The sequence below is a fragment of the Castanea sativa genome, chromosome 3 (genome assembly GCF_040712315.1).
Source record: "Castanea sativa cultivar Marrone di Chiusa Pesio chromosome 3, ASM4071231v1".
NCBI classification, from domain to species: domain Eukaryota; kingdom Viridiplantae; phylum Streptophyta; class Magnoliopsida; order Fagales; family Fagaceae; genus Castanea; species Castanea sativa.
In genome coordinates, this window is record NC_134015.1 from 24,000,002 (window position 1) to 24,015,005 (window position 15,004).

At 35.4% G+C, this 15,004-nt stretch overlaps 1 protein-coding gene across 1 annotated transcript; it reads left to right on the forward strand.

Annotated features, from left to right (window-relative positions):
• The first annotated feature begins 6,858 nt into the window (after positions 1–6,858).
• On the forward strand, positions 6,859–13,696 carry LOC142629575 (putative RNA-dependent RNA polymerase 1). Its single transcript, XM_075803577.1, has 4 exons — positions 6,859–7,086; positions 9,470–11,310; positions 11,853–12,003; positions 12,815–13,696. The coding sequence occupies exons 1-4, from the start codon at positions 6,859–6,861 to the stop codon at positions 13,601–13,603; spliced, it is 3,009 nt and encodes a 1,002-aa protein (XP_075659692.1). The 3' UTR covers positions 13,604–13,696.
• Positions 13,697–15,004: the final 1,308 nt, after the last annotated feature.

Here is a 15,004-nt window from a genome sequence, read left to right on the forward strand (position 1 = left end):
TGGTGAACGTAATAGCCTACTCATCTGCTTCCCTCGTCCTGGGAGGTCATCCAGACAGCTGGACGTTCTGCACTACCTTCAGGTATGTCTTCCTCGACTTGGATGACTGCGTTGTCGAGGTTCCTCCGATAATTACTCTTATCTTCCCTAGTGGGGGTTGTGATGACTCCTCCACCTTAGCCTTCAGTTTCTTATTTCTCTGGTTTCATATCTCTCTGGTTTCATCCAAGGAAATTCCTCAACTTTCCTTGTCTGATAAGATTCTCTATCTGTTGCTTCAAATCAAAGCACTCGTCCGTGTCATGCTCGTGGTCTCTATAAAAGCGGCAATACTTGTTCCTATTGCACTTGTTAGGATCTCCTTTCATTTTGTCTGGCCACTTCAAGGACGGATCATCCTTAATTTGCATAAGCACCTGCTCTAGTGGCATATTCAGGGGTGCGTATTGCTGATTCCTCGCTGAGGAATTTGCCTTCTTACCATCCTTGTCTTTTTTCTTGTCTACCCGAGCCTTCTTTGGATGAGGACCCTGATTTGAGTAATGCTGGTGACCTGCTTCCGAGCGCTCTGCTCTCTTTCTCTTCTTGGCTATGATAGCGTTCTTAGCATTCATGAAATTCTGGGCCGAATGGACGAGTTCGGCCATAGTCTGTGGTTCCTGCTTGTAGAGCTTATGGATGAACAAGTCAGAGTTGAACCCATTGTGAAAGGCAGCCAATAACAACTTGTCGTCCATTTCATCCACTGTTAAGGCTTCTCTATTGAATCGGGTTATGAAGGACCGCAAACTTTTGTTTTCCCCTTGCTCTATAGTTAGCAAACTAGAAGAGGAACGCTTGTAGGGCTGCCTTCCAATAAAATTATTGACGAACAACTTACTCAACTCCTTGAATGAGCCCATGAAATTTGGAGGTATTTTGCTGAACCACACCCATTCTGGTCCCTTAAGTGTGGTAGGGAAAGCTCTGCACATAATCTCGTCCGGGACTCCTCGAAGGTGCATGGTCATCTTGAAAGTAGCAATGTGATCACACGGGTCACGATTTCAATCATACGAATCCAAGGAAGACATTTTGAATTTTGGAGGTAGGGGGTGACTGTTGATGGAAGCCGTGAAAGGGGAATCCGTTCGGTGAACTAAATCATCCAATGGGTTCACCCGCCTCATGTTCCCTTTCATCTCATCCATGACTTTTCTCATTTGGTCCATCTCCCTCTCCAAGTGTGGCACTCTTCTTGAAGCAGTACCTTTGGTCTGATTTTTGGACTCAACATTTTCTCCTCCACCATCCTGACCCTGAGCTTATCCTTCCGCATGCCCATCATGGCGCTGCCTCCTTAGATTGATCTCCCTATTCAACTCCTGATTTTGACGAGTTAATTCTACCATAGCAGCAGCCATGGACTGTATATGTTGAACAGAAGGCGGTTGCATGACAGGCGCCGACTGACGATCGCGGAGGGGATTACTAAAAGCATCCCTACTCTGCTGGTGGCCTGGGCTAGTAGCCCTTGATCTTGTTCGAACCATTTAGCCTTTTGTCTGGGAAAGGCTAATCGTTAAAAACAGAACAGATAATCAAACGAAAAGAACACTGACTTCCCTATAGACGGCGCCAGCTGATGATGCGAAGAAAATCAGTAGGCTGGATGCTTTGAGCTTGAAAGGACTACTTGCTCTCTCGATGGCCTGAAAAAGAAAGAAGAGCGATCAAAGGTGACCGGGTCGCCAGCCAAGAACCCTCCGATGACAAAGTTAGTTTTCTCTCTATATTTTTTGGAGTTCCAACTTTTTGGGAGAAGTAAAAAATATACCTTTGTTTTGTCTAATTGAATGTTTATATAGTGCCCTAAGAACAGTTATCAAACTTGTAACCTCCCTTGGATTTGAGGAGGTGTGAGGGTTTAGAGAATTTCCACAACTGCTTAGGAGTTACATATTTCTCCCCTAACTGTTATTGGAAGTTATGAGTGTAATAAGAGGTTGTACTACACGCTTAGGAATTTTCCTAATTGTCTAGGGTTCGTCCAGGGGTCCTCGTCCTGAGGACTTCCAGCCGAGCGTACCACGCATCTAAGGGAGATCCTTCCTTTATGGACGACCCTTTCCATGGACGAGGTTCATGACGACCCTGGACGACATGGCAGGGTTCTTGTGAAACTTGACCACACAAAACCTCATCCAAACATCCTCCTGCATGGACGAGGTTCTTACAGCCTTCGATTGCCTGGTCTTGCCCTGGATGACCTCCATGGACGATTATTAGAGTTTATCCCTATCAAGTATAATTGAAAATAAATAAACAAAAAGGTCCATAATTTTTTATTTTTATTTTTTAAGACGAAGATGTTGTAGATCCAATCCATGGATATATAACTAGCTAATTGTTGATTTGGCCGAAAGGCCACTGGCAGAAATTTTTTTTTTAATAATTATTTAGAAGAAGTACTGGACCTAGTATGTCTGGTTTTGACTGCTTTTAGACAATCTGACGGTAGGAGGAAACGAAAATTTGTATGGATGTGGTGATGGGTCCACTCACCTTCCAGCTTGTAAGCTCTTCGAACTTATATGGAAGAAATTATATGGAAGAAATTAAAGCTGATTTCCCAACCTGTGGCTTTAGCTGGGTCAAAACTCAAAAGTCAGTCCCCTAAAGAGTCCACATATTGGTCCTACCCTCCAACTTCATCTCAGCTAAACTCAACAATACTTTACTATTATTTATTTTATCCTTGTAAATTTTCCTTTTTGGGCACCTCATGCTTAAAAAAAATATTTGTTTGAATCTATGACATCTATCACTGGTAATTCTATTTTATTATCAGAACAAAATATTAATTTATTATCTAAACAAAATATTAATTAGTTTCTGATGTAGATGAGAATCAAAATCCTGATCTCTTATTTGACTACAAAACACTTTACTAATTAAGTTAACTGAAACCGAACCCATAATCTATATCTATATCTATATGTTACTAAAAGCTGAAGCGTAGCGTTTAATATTGTTGCGCTCACGTTTAGCCACGTCAGCATCTACGTCATTATATTTTTTCTTTCAATTTTCTTATAATTATTTTTAATATTTTTTTTATTTCATATTTACACTTTTCCAACTTTTCTCCCTCTTTTACCTTTTCATCTCTCCACTACTTCTCTAACCTTTCTCATTCCCTCACCTTCTCATCTCCCCACTACCCTCTACACTAATATCATTCTTCATTTTTCCCTTCATCTTCCTCTATTTTTGTTTCTTCTTATTCACATCCTCTTATTATAAATTTGTCACTATCTCTCTCATTCTATGCAAAGTTTTCCCTTACAAAAAAAAGAAAAGGTTTCTCTCTCTCTCTCTCTCTCACACACACACAAAATTTTTGGGTGGACTTTTATATTTTATTTTTTATTTTTCTTGCATCTTTGCTTTAGGTTGAAATTTTTTTATATTCTTTAATCTACTTTTGGTTAATGTGATTCAGTTTTGTTTATTTTAATTGTTGTGTTTTTTTTTTCTTCCTTTTTGATTGTTAAATGTTATCCTATATTGCGTTATAAAGGATTAAATATAAAAATATAATATTATTCTACTACATAGCATGATTTGGATAATTTAATTTGGTAGTTATTGTAATTTGATAGCATGATTTTTATAGCGCTCAATTTAGATGTTAAACTATAAAACCTTAATCATTTTTGTTTATTTTTTAATCCTTTGTAGTGGACAAAGTACTCTATAATGCCATTTATTTAGAGAAAAGCAAAGGTTGGTTAAACAAAAATAATTGGATGAGAGACAAATTTTATCTTTCGCAATTTTACTTTAACTATTATTATTATTATTATTATTATTTTATAACAATGCATATATAGAAATTTAATTCTTAAATTTTGCTAATAATTTTTTATTTGATAATATGTTTTGGGTGGATGAAATTACAATTTCTGTAAAGAAAATAACATTAGTAGATTATAAACAACAAATTATTTTCCTAATTGGTCTAATTAATCATAGTTAAGTTTTATTAATTTTTTTAGTTACTTTTTCCAGTGTTTTGGATTGTAAGCAGAAAAAATAAGTTTGAGAAAGTTTGTTTAAAATTAAAAGAATAATTTTCAAATTTTATATTCTTTTTAATGATTCACAAAATGTTATAAATAACTTTTGTTAAAAAAATATTTTCTTTAACTTGCCTTTTGAATTTTTGAGAAAAATTGTATTTTATTCATTTTAGTACGACAAAAATTATTAAATTTATGATTTATGATTATTCCTATATTACATTTATGATTATTCTTATAATAAAAAAATATAATTACAAAATACATTACTCTTTATTAAATTAGTTTAAATTATATAAAAAAATGATAAAACCATCATAAAAATAATTATCATGCACAATACGCAAATTTGCAGCTAGTATGTAAAAAAATCTCAAACACTGTACTAAATCCTATATCCAAAATTCTTATTGAAAATTGCTGAAAGTTTTGTAGTTTAGCTAAGGCTTTTTATTAACTTGATAGGCTTAGAATTGTATTCGTTTTAATATACCTGCAGTAATCAAATACTCTAGATCCTTCTTTTTCATTTCTATTTAATCCCATAATATATTTTAATAACACCAAGGAAAGAAGTGGAGCGTGTTTTTCTAGAATCTTACATGCACATAAAGAAGTGTTGGCCAAGAATCAAACAAAGTTCTCCCCCATATTACTAAGTCTCCGCGTCCTTGTTCCCAAAGTTTCCACATTTCTCCATCACTCCATCACTGTTTTTAGTGTTGTACTGTCATTTTTTTAAATATATTTTCAGTTGATCCCTTGCAGGTCAAGGAGGAATTCAGCATCATGGATAGCAAAAGGCACTCCTTTCTTGTCATATTCAGTGGAACTTTACATTTGGATTGCTTCACATTATCTATGCAATCGCCAGAAATGGGTTCTGCTTGGCCCACAAAAGAAAATAAAAAATATAAGTTAAAAATTAGAATTAGATGATTCCCACTTCCACATGAGACAGGCTTTGCAACCTTTTCTATTAAGCTAGGCATAAATCAATGTATAAAATAAGAATAATAAATTTGTGATTAATTATGTATTAAATTTTACAGCAATTTCATTTTTAATGAACAAAATCAAAATCAAAGAGTTTATTAGAAAATTCTCTTCTATTTTCTTATAGTGAAACTTAATTTTGATAATATTCATAGTTAAAAATACTCATTCCACAGTTGCATTAGAAATGGTAAGAACAAGTAATAAGTGCAACAACTATATAAACAAGTTGATAAGCAAATGAGTTTTTGGTCCTTACTAGCCATTAGCAAAATTATGCCGAAATACATAATGCTCATAATAGTGTGTTAAGAATAAGCAATGCTTTCTACCAAAAAAAAAGAAAAAAAAAAGAAAGAAAAAGAATAAGCAATGCTACCAATCATGTACTGCCACCTCATAATGCTACAAAGTGGTACTTGTACTCAACTTTGCTGACACGTTCTCAAATCTTTGGCTTGGAGGTGTGTAAAGTTTCTGTAACTCAACTTTCCTCATCACCGGCTTAGAGACCAAGTGACTGAGATTCTTTGAGGAATCTGATGATGAAATTCGTAACAAGAAGAAGAAAAAAAAAAAGACAGAATGTTCCTTGGAAAAGCATCGAACGCCGCCACATGTCAAGACAGAAAATGTTTACGTCAGCTTCACATATCAGCAGAAGTAATGCATATACAATAGTCCCCGCGAAGCAGGGAATCATGACAGTTATCTTGGCGCCACACTGCACTCTACTCTGTCTATATATAGTTTGATCATGAGCCTTACTTCTTTCACTGCAACATATTTTCTCTACTTCTCTCTTTGCTTAGCTTTTAAGGTGAGACTCTATTGCTTACTTTCAATCATTCACTTCCATTTCTCTTAATCACACTTACATATATATATACATGGTTGAAGAATGTCAAGAAAAACAAGAATTTGAAGCCTCTGATCATCCTGGTTGAAGAATTAGTATTTCTTTGAGATTTAATTTCTTCGAAGTACATTAATATGCATTGAATATTTGTTTAGTACTTGTGTTGAAATTTTGAAAATGGTTTTGATGATTTGATTGCATCAATGTTGCAACCTTTGCGTTTTTGGGCATGACAGTAAGCTAAATTTGATATCTGATTTTCACTTTCAAATGCACATGAAAGAAGATTTTTTTAAAAGTAGTTTTCTAATGTTTTCCTGTCTATTTTTTTGGGGCTCCATTTATTATTACTGTTCTTTTTTGATCTTGAAAGATATCTATTTAGTCTCTTTGATTTAGTTTTGTGGGTTCTCTCTTATTAGTATATTATAATACTTCATGTGTAAGGTGCAGTGATATGTAACACTTGAACCAGTATTACTTGGCTAGGCTGTTAATATTTGTGTAGTTTCATTTTAGTTTGATAGGCTTTAGAGATATAGTTTCAAATTTTTGTTTTAGTTCTTCCCCTACCTAGCTAATGGTCTTACTTGTTTAAACCAATCCATGGAAAGATAAACTGCATCTAAGTATTTGGAACTACTGTAAACCATTCCTAGACAGTCATATAACCAGCGGGGACATATATATAGAGACTCGGGAAAAAATGGAATGGGGATATTTGAACCCCTTTTAATTTGCTTTTTATTTGTTTTTGTTCAAGTTATTTACATTGTAAGCCTGTCTAATATTTTACTATGATTGATAGTTTCTGAACTTTTTTCATTGAATACCTTAATTGGTAATGTGGTTCTAATGACAGCCAATTTTTGCAGAATTTCAGAAATCATAGTCTTCTTGGATAATCAACACCTGTTGCTGTGCTCTAGATAATATACCATGGATAATATAGCATTGCACTTTGGATATCAGACTTCAAGGGAAACCTTTTCTGTGCTCTGGAAACAGGAAAATGTTTTTGTCAGATTTGACTCAAACATGAGAAATTTGTACTTCTATTTCTCTGATCTTTCTGAAGAATACAAGCTTGAACTCTCTTATGAGAACATTTGGAATATTGAGCTCCATCATCCACACGGTCAAGCTAAAAAGTTTCTTCTCATTCAGGTTAGCTGGTTAAAACATTAATTATAAATTTTCACAATTTGCTGCTTTCCATGCTTTTTTTAGTTAACATTCAAACAAATTATTCTTCTTGTTGTTGTTTCCTTTGCAAAGCTATGAGGAATAGATTGACATGGGTGATAGTTATAATTTGGAAAAATTTAATGAAGTAGGAAATGGGATAGTATATCGCAATGTGTGGGTGTGTTCATAGTTCTGCAGAAACGCATAGAGTTGGTAATCATATTTCTCCCGTAATTATGGTTGTTGCTTGTAACGGTGAGTGTGTGTGTGTGTGTGTGTGTGTGTGTTTGTGTGTTAACATGTATTGAGTCTACCAATCATATTTTAGCATATGACACCTTTAGCTTGTAACTACAGTTCGTAATTACGTTCTGAAGTGTTCCATCTGGATTTAAGAAATAAGGCAAACTACTAGCTATATAAAATGGGTAAAGAACTCCTTAGATTATACAACCTATCTCTTGTTGATCAAGAATGTGGTAGTAAATGGTGTAGAGCCACTAGTGAATACTGGAATTTGGTCTTCCTTGGAAACAGGTGCTGTATATCCTTACAATGGGAATTAAAAGGACCTAATTTAGACTTCTTAGCATGTGTAAGCATTCATGCTACGCTATTCATGTCTTACTTTAAGGTCTTTCGCAATTAGCCGTACTTAACATCCTGCTGATGGGGTTGGAGAAGAATGGTTGGCGAAGGTTTCAATTTTCAACAAAATTTTGGTTATGAAAGCATTATTGGCTCCCTTTACGGATGCTGGAACTCCATATTGTATGTGTTAGTAATATAAATATTTCTTGAGAAGTAGAATTAGGGAAGCTAAGATTAAGGTTCCTGTGTGATTACTTTTTACATAATAGACTAATAGAGAACTACATTTTACATCTTTTGAATGCACTTTGTAAGGGGGAGCAAAAGCTTTTTATGATTGCCTTCTAGTTGGATAGTTCAATTGGTGTGGACACAAGATACAGGCCCCCAATTATACACATGTATGAGAGGAAGAGCAAAAAGAAGACGGCATAACCTGTGGCCTTATGGATGAAGCCTATTAGTTATTGGGCTTGAGATTAAGCAAGCCCGAGCATTTAATAATTAGGGTTTCTTTATGCATTTTGTTATTAGCTATTTAAACACTTTTTCTGATTATTGTAAGACAGCTTTTGAGAATTATTAAAAACGTGTGTTTTTTTTTACACTGATGCCGACTCCAGTTTGCTTGGTACTGACTCCAAGCAGCCCTTAGGTGCTGACTCCTAGGGTTTATCCTATTATTTTTCTGTTCTATTAGAATATTGTGGTTGTCCTATGTCATCAATCTTGCTCTAGTTCATGGTGTGTCTGTGATTCACCTATTACACAACCTGTCCAAAGGTTTCTTGTTATTCCTCTTTGATCTGCTATAATTTTCTTCTGGTTCTAAGGTCTAGTGGTTGTGCTACTTTAAGAAACCGATTTCCACAAGGCAAGTGGCCTCTTATCCTCACCTTGGTATTATTGTTATTATTATTATTATTTATTCACATTACAAACATTGACTAAGAAGATTAGGGGAAAAGCTAATGCTTGCTGTGTCTCCATATCTTGAAGGTGGACTTCTTGAGAACTCTTCTGCGAATTTTAAGATAAGACCAGAAGGATATTCATTTTATTTGTTTGACATCTCTCTTCCCTTTAGCCTAAATACATAGATCCCATCCCAGCTATATATCTCTCACATTCCACAGCTTAATATTGGTTGGTTGGACACCCTACCATGTGGCTCCAGTGTTAGTTGACTTCATCCAGTGGAGGTCACCACATCACAACATCCAAGGGTATCCACGACACAAATCGGACTACCGACCCTTCTCTTTTGATCTATATACCATGGACTGATCCTTTCTCTACCCAATCAAGATATGAAGATATATATAACTCACCCCTGTTCTTTCCCCATCAAGTAGAACTTAGTATCACTTAGTGATTAGAGATAACCGCTAGCCTTTTTTATAGCTAATACCAAAAGATGAAAAAAATTGTACTATACCTCAAAAGTAATAGTCAAGTAATAGTTGAGACCCCATAGTTGTTTATAAAGATTAGATCGACTCAGTATACTCAATGTAGGACTTAGACCCACACAACACCCACTCAACTAATTCAATTCAATATCCAATCAATCCAGGGTATCACAAAAATATACTTATTTACATTTTCATGTCAAGAATGCTTAACTTCATTACTTTTGAAATAATGCTTGTCAATGTTATTGGTAGAACCCTTAGTCTTCTTTTATATAGGTTGAACCTCATAGATTTATGTGATATTGAAAATTGAATTCTTTTTTCTTGTCTTAACGAATTTTTCTTTGCATTGTTAGTTACTTGGAGCTCCTCGGATTTATGTGGAAGATCATACTCATCATTGGGTTCGAGAAGTTGATTTCACTCCATCGTGTTGCATTGGCCAATCTTCTGCTCTATGTTTAGAGCTCCCACAGGAGGGCCAGCTTCCAAAATTTCATGGAGATTTTGTATCTTATAAGGAAAATGAGGGCCCTTTTGTTCTGAAGCAAGGTATTGCTCTCTCTTGCAGTTCAGGACTAGTCCCTACTGTGAATCCACCCGAAGGCTGTGACTTGCCTTATAAAATCTCGTTTAAGATCAACTCTTTAATTCAGCATGGTTATCTTCCTGGGCAAGCAATTGATGAAAATTTTTATCGGTTGGTCGATCCTAAGAGAATAACAATTGAGCATATAGAAAGTGCCTTGGACAAACTGTCTCATTTGAAAGAATGTTGCTATGAACCCGTAAGCTGGCTTAAGGAGCAGTACATAAAATATGCCACATCGATGCGACTTCTCAAAACTGTTGCCATATCTTTAAATGATGGGTTGGTATATATACACAGGGTTCAAATAACTCCATCTAAAGTGTATTTCTGTGGTCCGGAGGTGAATCTGTCCAATCGTGTGTTACGCAATTATCCTGAGGATATGGATAACTTTCTTCGTGTTTCATTTGTTGATGAGGACTTGGATAAACTGCACGCAACAGTTTTATCATCATGTGCATCTTCGGCAAATGGGGAGAGGCAAACTGGCATTTATGATAGGATACTATCCATTTTACGAAATGGCATAGTTATTGGTGCTAAGAAGTTTGAGTTTCTTGCCTATTCAAACAGTCAATTACGAGAAAATTCTGTTTGGATGTTTGCTTCAAGAACTGGGCTGACTGCAGCAAACATCAGAGAGTGGATGGGTGATTTTCACGAGATTAGGAATGTGGCAAAATATGCTGCCAGATTAGGTCAATCTTTCGGCTCTTCAAGAGAGACAGTGAGCATTATTAGGCAGGAAGTTGAAAATATTCCTGATGTAGAAGTTGTAAGGAATGGAATCCCATACTGTTTCTCTGATGGTATAGGTAAGATATCTGCAGAATTGGCTAGAGAGGTGGCTACAAAATGTGGCCTAGAAATTTCTGTTCCATCTGCGTTTCAAATTCGATATGGTGGGTACAAAGGTGTTGTGGCTGTTGATCCAACTTCTTCAAAGAAGTTGTCATTGAGAAAGAGCATGTGCAAGTACAAATCAGAAAACATCAAACTAGATGTCTTGGAATGGAGTAGGTATCAACCTTGTTTTCTTAACCGTCAAATAATCACTCTTTTGTCTACCCTCGGAGTTACAGATCAAGTTTTTGAAAAGAAGCAAAAGGAGGCTATAGAACAGCTAGATGCTTTGTTAACAGATCCATTGAGCTCACAGGAAGCATTGGAATTGATATTCCCAGGAGAGAGGACAAAGGTTCTAAAGGAGATGCTTTTGTGTGGTTATCTGCCTAGTTCAGAACCATATCTTTCAATGATGCTACAAACACTTCGTGCATCTAAGTTGCTAGAATTACGGCTCAAAAGTAGGATATTTATTCCAAATGGAAGATGTATGATGGGATGTCTAGATGAGACAAGGACATTGGAATATGGACAAGTATTTGTTCAAATTTCTCGCTCTAGTAGGCAACTCTCTAATGATTTCTCCCATATGTTTCGCACCAGCAGCTCAATCCCGAACAATTTAATTTTTGAGGGTGAGGTAGTTGTTGCTAAAAATCCATGTTTGCATCCGGGAGATGTGCGTGTTCTAAAGGCAGTTGATGTGCCGGCTTTGCACCACCTGGCGGATTGTGTTGTTTTTCCGCAAAAGGGAAAAAGGTAATAATGTGATATCCCATTGTAGATAATTCTAAGGCATGAAATCCTATAATATTTGCACTGGGAGATGCACATGCATATAGAGTTTATACATAATCCTATACCAGCACTAGTTTATACACATTTATGTATACCTTTACTTACTTACATATACATGAATAGGTAAGATATATAATGAGCCATTTGTACTTCTATGTTGCATGCATAGATATAATATGTATGTTATTTAAATGATATGCAACATATTCTCCTCCACTAGGTTAATTACAATGAGGATAGCTGGTCTATTTGTATGTCCATATATAATATGTTGTTATCTTAACTTATTTTATATTAAGTTTGCAGACATACAATGTCCTTTTTCACCACTTCTAGGATCGGAAAAATCTAACTTTTTTGGCATGCTCATCAAATAATTTTATATTGTACTTGCATACTAGGATGTTGTGTTATTTGTCTTTATTTGTTTTCTTGCCTTGGCAAGACAGCACCTAATTAAACAAATAAATAATTTACTAACATTAGTTGAACAATTGTATTAGACCTCATCCAAATGAATGTTCTGGGAGTGACTTGGATGGAGATCTGTACTTCGTCTGTTGGGACCCTGATCTTATTCCTCCTCGACAAATTCAACCAATGGAGTATATCGGAGCAAAAACTATGCCACTCAATCATGATGTTACAATAGAGGTAATTTCACTTTATATGTAGTAACAAGCCATGCATATTTTGTGCACACCACATTTTAATTTGCCTCTGCAATTAATATATGCATAAAACAGCACTATAAAAGTAGGGTATTATAGCTCTTTCTGAACAAATGTCTATTCATTTGCTTGTACCACTTGATGAGAATACACCTTGTTTCCATCATCTAGCCTTTGCGATTTGGGTTTTCTATATGTTAAAGACATTTAAGCATTTAGTTTATATATGGCTGTGGATATTCTTGTGCATCTAATAAGCAGTCATTTACGAAACTGTTTCCGAACTTGTTTTATGTCAAGAAGGAAAAGTGTTGTTTCCATACTCTAAACAATTATCTTTTCTGTTTGTGTTATATTATTCGCCAATGCACTGTGTTCTTTAATGAGCACAAAAGAATAAGCTATGCACATATCACATATGCTCGATCGAAACACTCTTTTTTGGATATTTAGGATCATTGAGAAAAGTCTGCAACAAATATGTTTAATTTTGTTAAAGGCTCTGTCTTGCTATTCGGGAATTAGTTTGGAATCTGGAAATTCTAAGCACGAATTTCCTTATCTTGATCAAATCTAGAAATCCTGGGCCTTATGGTCATTCCATTTGTTCTTCCTGACATTTTGAGTGATAGAGAAATCTAGGCTGGAGTGAGTCATACTTAATGGTAGTAATGCAACACACGTTCCTCACTTATGTATTTAAAGATTGCATTCATTCCTCATATTCTCCACCCCATCTGCAACAACATCCTTCTATACCTTACATAACAAAGCATGTGACCTTTGTGCTACAGGAAGTTCAAGAGTATTTCGTCGACTACATACTCAATGACCGTCTAGGAATCATCGATAATGCCCACATTGTCTTTGCAGATAGTGAGCCCCGTAGGGCAATGAGTCCTAAATGTATTAAGCTTGCAAAATTACACTCAATTGCGGTTGACTTCCCAAAAAGTGGTATTGTTGCGGAAATACCCAATTATCTGCGTGTTAAGGTATATCCAGATTTCATGGAAAAGCCTGATAAACGCACCTACAAATCCGAACGTGTGATAGGAAAGCTTTTTCGAGAAGTGAAAGAACTTGCATCGCTCACGAGCCCTGTGACACCCTTCACCTCAGAAGTAGCAAAGCAGTGTTATGATCCTGACATGGAAGTAGACGGCTTCAAGGACTACATCAGTGATGCTTTCTATTACAAAAGGGAGTATGATCACAAACTGGGGAGTCTGATGGATTACTATGGAATTAAAACTGAAGCTGAAATAATTAGTGGAAACATATTGACAATTTCAAGATCTTTTGATAAGAGGAGGGATCTGGAACAAATTAATTATGCCGTAATGGCACTAAGAAAGGAAGCTAGGAGCTGGTTCCACAAGGGAAGTGAGTCGACTTCTGAAACTGATATTGTCAACGCAAAAGCAAAAGCATCAGCTTGGTACCATGTGACATATCACTATAGCTATTGGGGTTGCTGCAATGAGGGAATGGATAGAGCTCATTTCCTCAGTTTTCCATGGTGTGTCTTTGACAAGCTTATCCAGATCAAGAAGGATAAATTATGTAACATCATAGCTTGAGACTTATCAGAATTGGAGCATTAGCTGAGTCATGAATTGATCTTGGATAGAAGTTTAGTATAAGCTCCTAAGTATGTATTTAAGAAATTTGCTTCTTTAATTACTTTTTATCCTTACTTATTGTAATTGGTATATGGTTGTTGATAAACTACATGTAAATGCTCCAGGTAGTTGTTTGGGGCTATAAATTATGTTTCAATTCCTGTTGGAAAATATATGTATGTATGGTTTCTTGTCATATTTTATTTTTTATCAACATCTAGTGTTGCATTCAGATCCATTTCTCCTTGTCAATAAAGCTTGATACTATTTGAGCATATGCTTGAGAATATCTTGGCACATTATATCAGACGGCTCATATGTCAAGATGTCGGACGACTCATATCAATGCATGGTCCTTGTGGGATGGGTCAAATTTGCCTGTTGGAGAGGTCTAATTGAAATGTTCCCTATCAGAAAAAGAAAATTGAAATAAGTGAGCAATAACTTAAATTTTTTTTTTTTTTTTTGTTAATATAATCCTAGTACGTTTCATCTTTTATTTCCTTTTTGCTTTTTTTTTTTTTTTGTTTTGTTTTCAAATGTATTGATCGATTCCCATTTTCTTTTTTTATTGATTATTTTCTGATTGAGATGTATTGATCAATGGGTCTATGTCTCTATGTTGCTCATCATGCCCGGATGATTGATAAACGAGTGTGTTACTAATGGAGGGGCGCTAGTCCTACGTGTATTGCTGCTATTGTGCTGTTCAAATGTAAAATTTCATGGAATGCCCAAACTTTTGCTATTAAGCCTAAACTAAAAGTCTAGTAGTGCTTTAGTCCAAACTTTTGGTTTGGTGGTGCGTTGCTCCTAATTGTAAGAGCATCCACATCAGGCTAGTTCTAGCCGGATGCTAAAAATATAGCTAAAGACCCTCAAAAATCTCTAATATCAGCCTCTTTTTCCTCCTTTTTCTCAGGCAGTACCTCTTAGATTTAGGTTGTTGCGGTTTGTGTTTATGAAGGAGAAGGCGGGTTTGTGTCTGGTGATGGTAGTGGTGCTTCTACGAAGGAGAAGGTAGTGTTGTATGGGGCAGAGAATAAAAATATTTATTTATTTTTTGAAAACAGAAAATACTATTTAAATTAAGTAATTTTGAGACTGATGTATGTGGTTGTTTGTTAAATAGCAGAGGCTTAGTTTTTTGAATTAGTTTAGCTAAAATTCTTATTGAGGTTGATGTAAATGCTCTAAGTCCTTTGTTTTATATGAAGTTGCTGAAATTTCCCTAAAAATAAAAATAAAAAGTTTCATTGACAAAATGTAAAAATAAAAAATAAAAAATTTCTGTGTATCAATATTTTTAGAACTTAAAAGTTAGAAAAAGAAAAAAAAAAGATAGAAAAAAAATTTTAA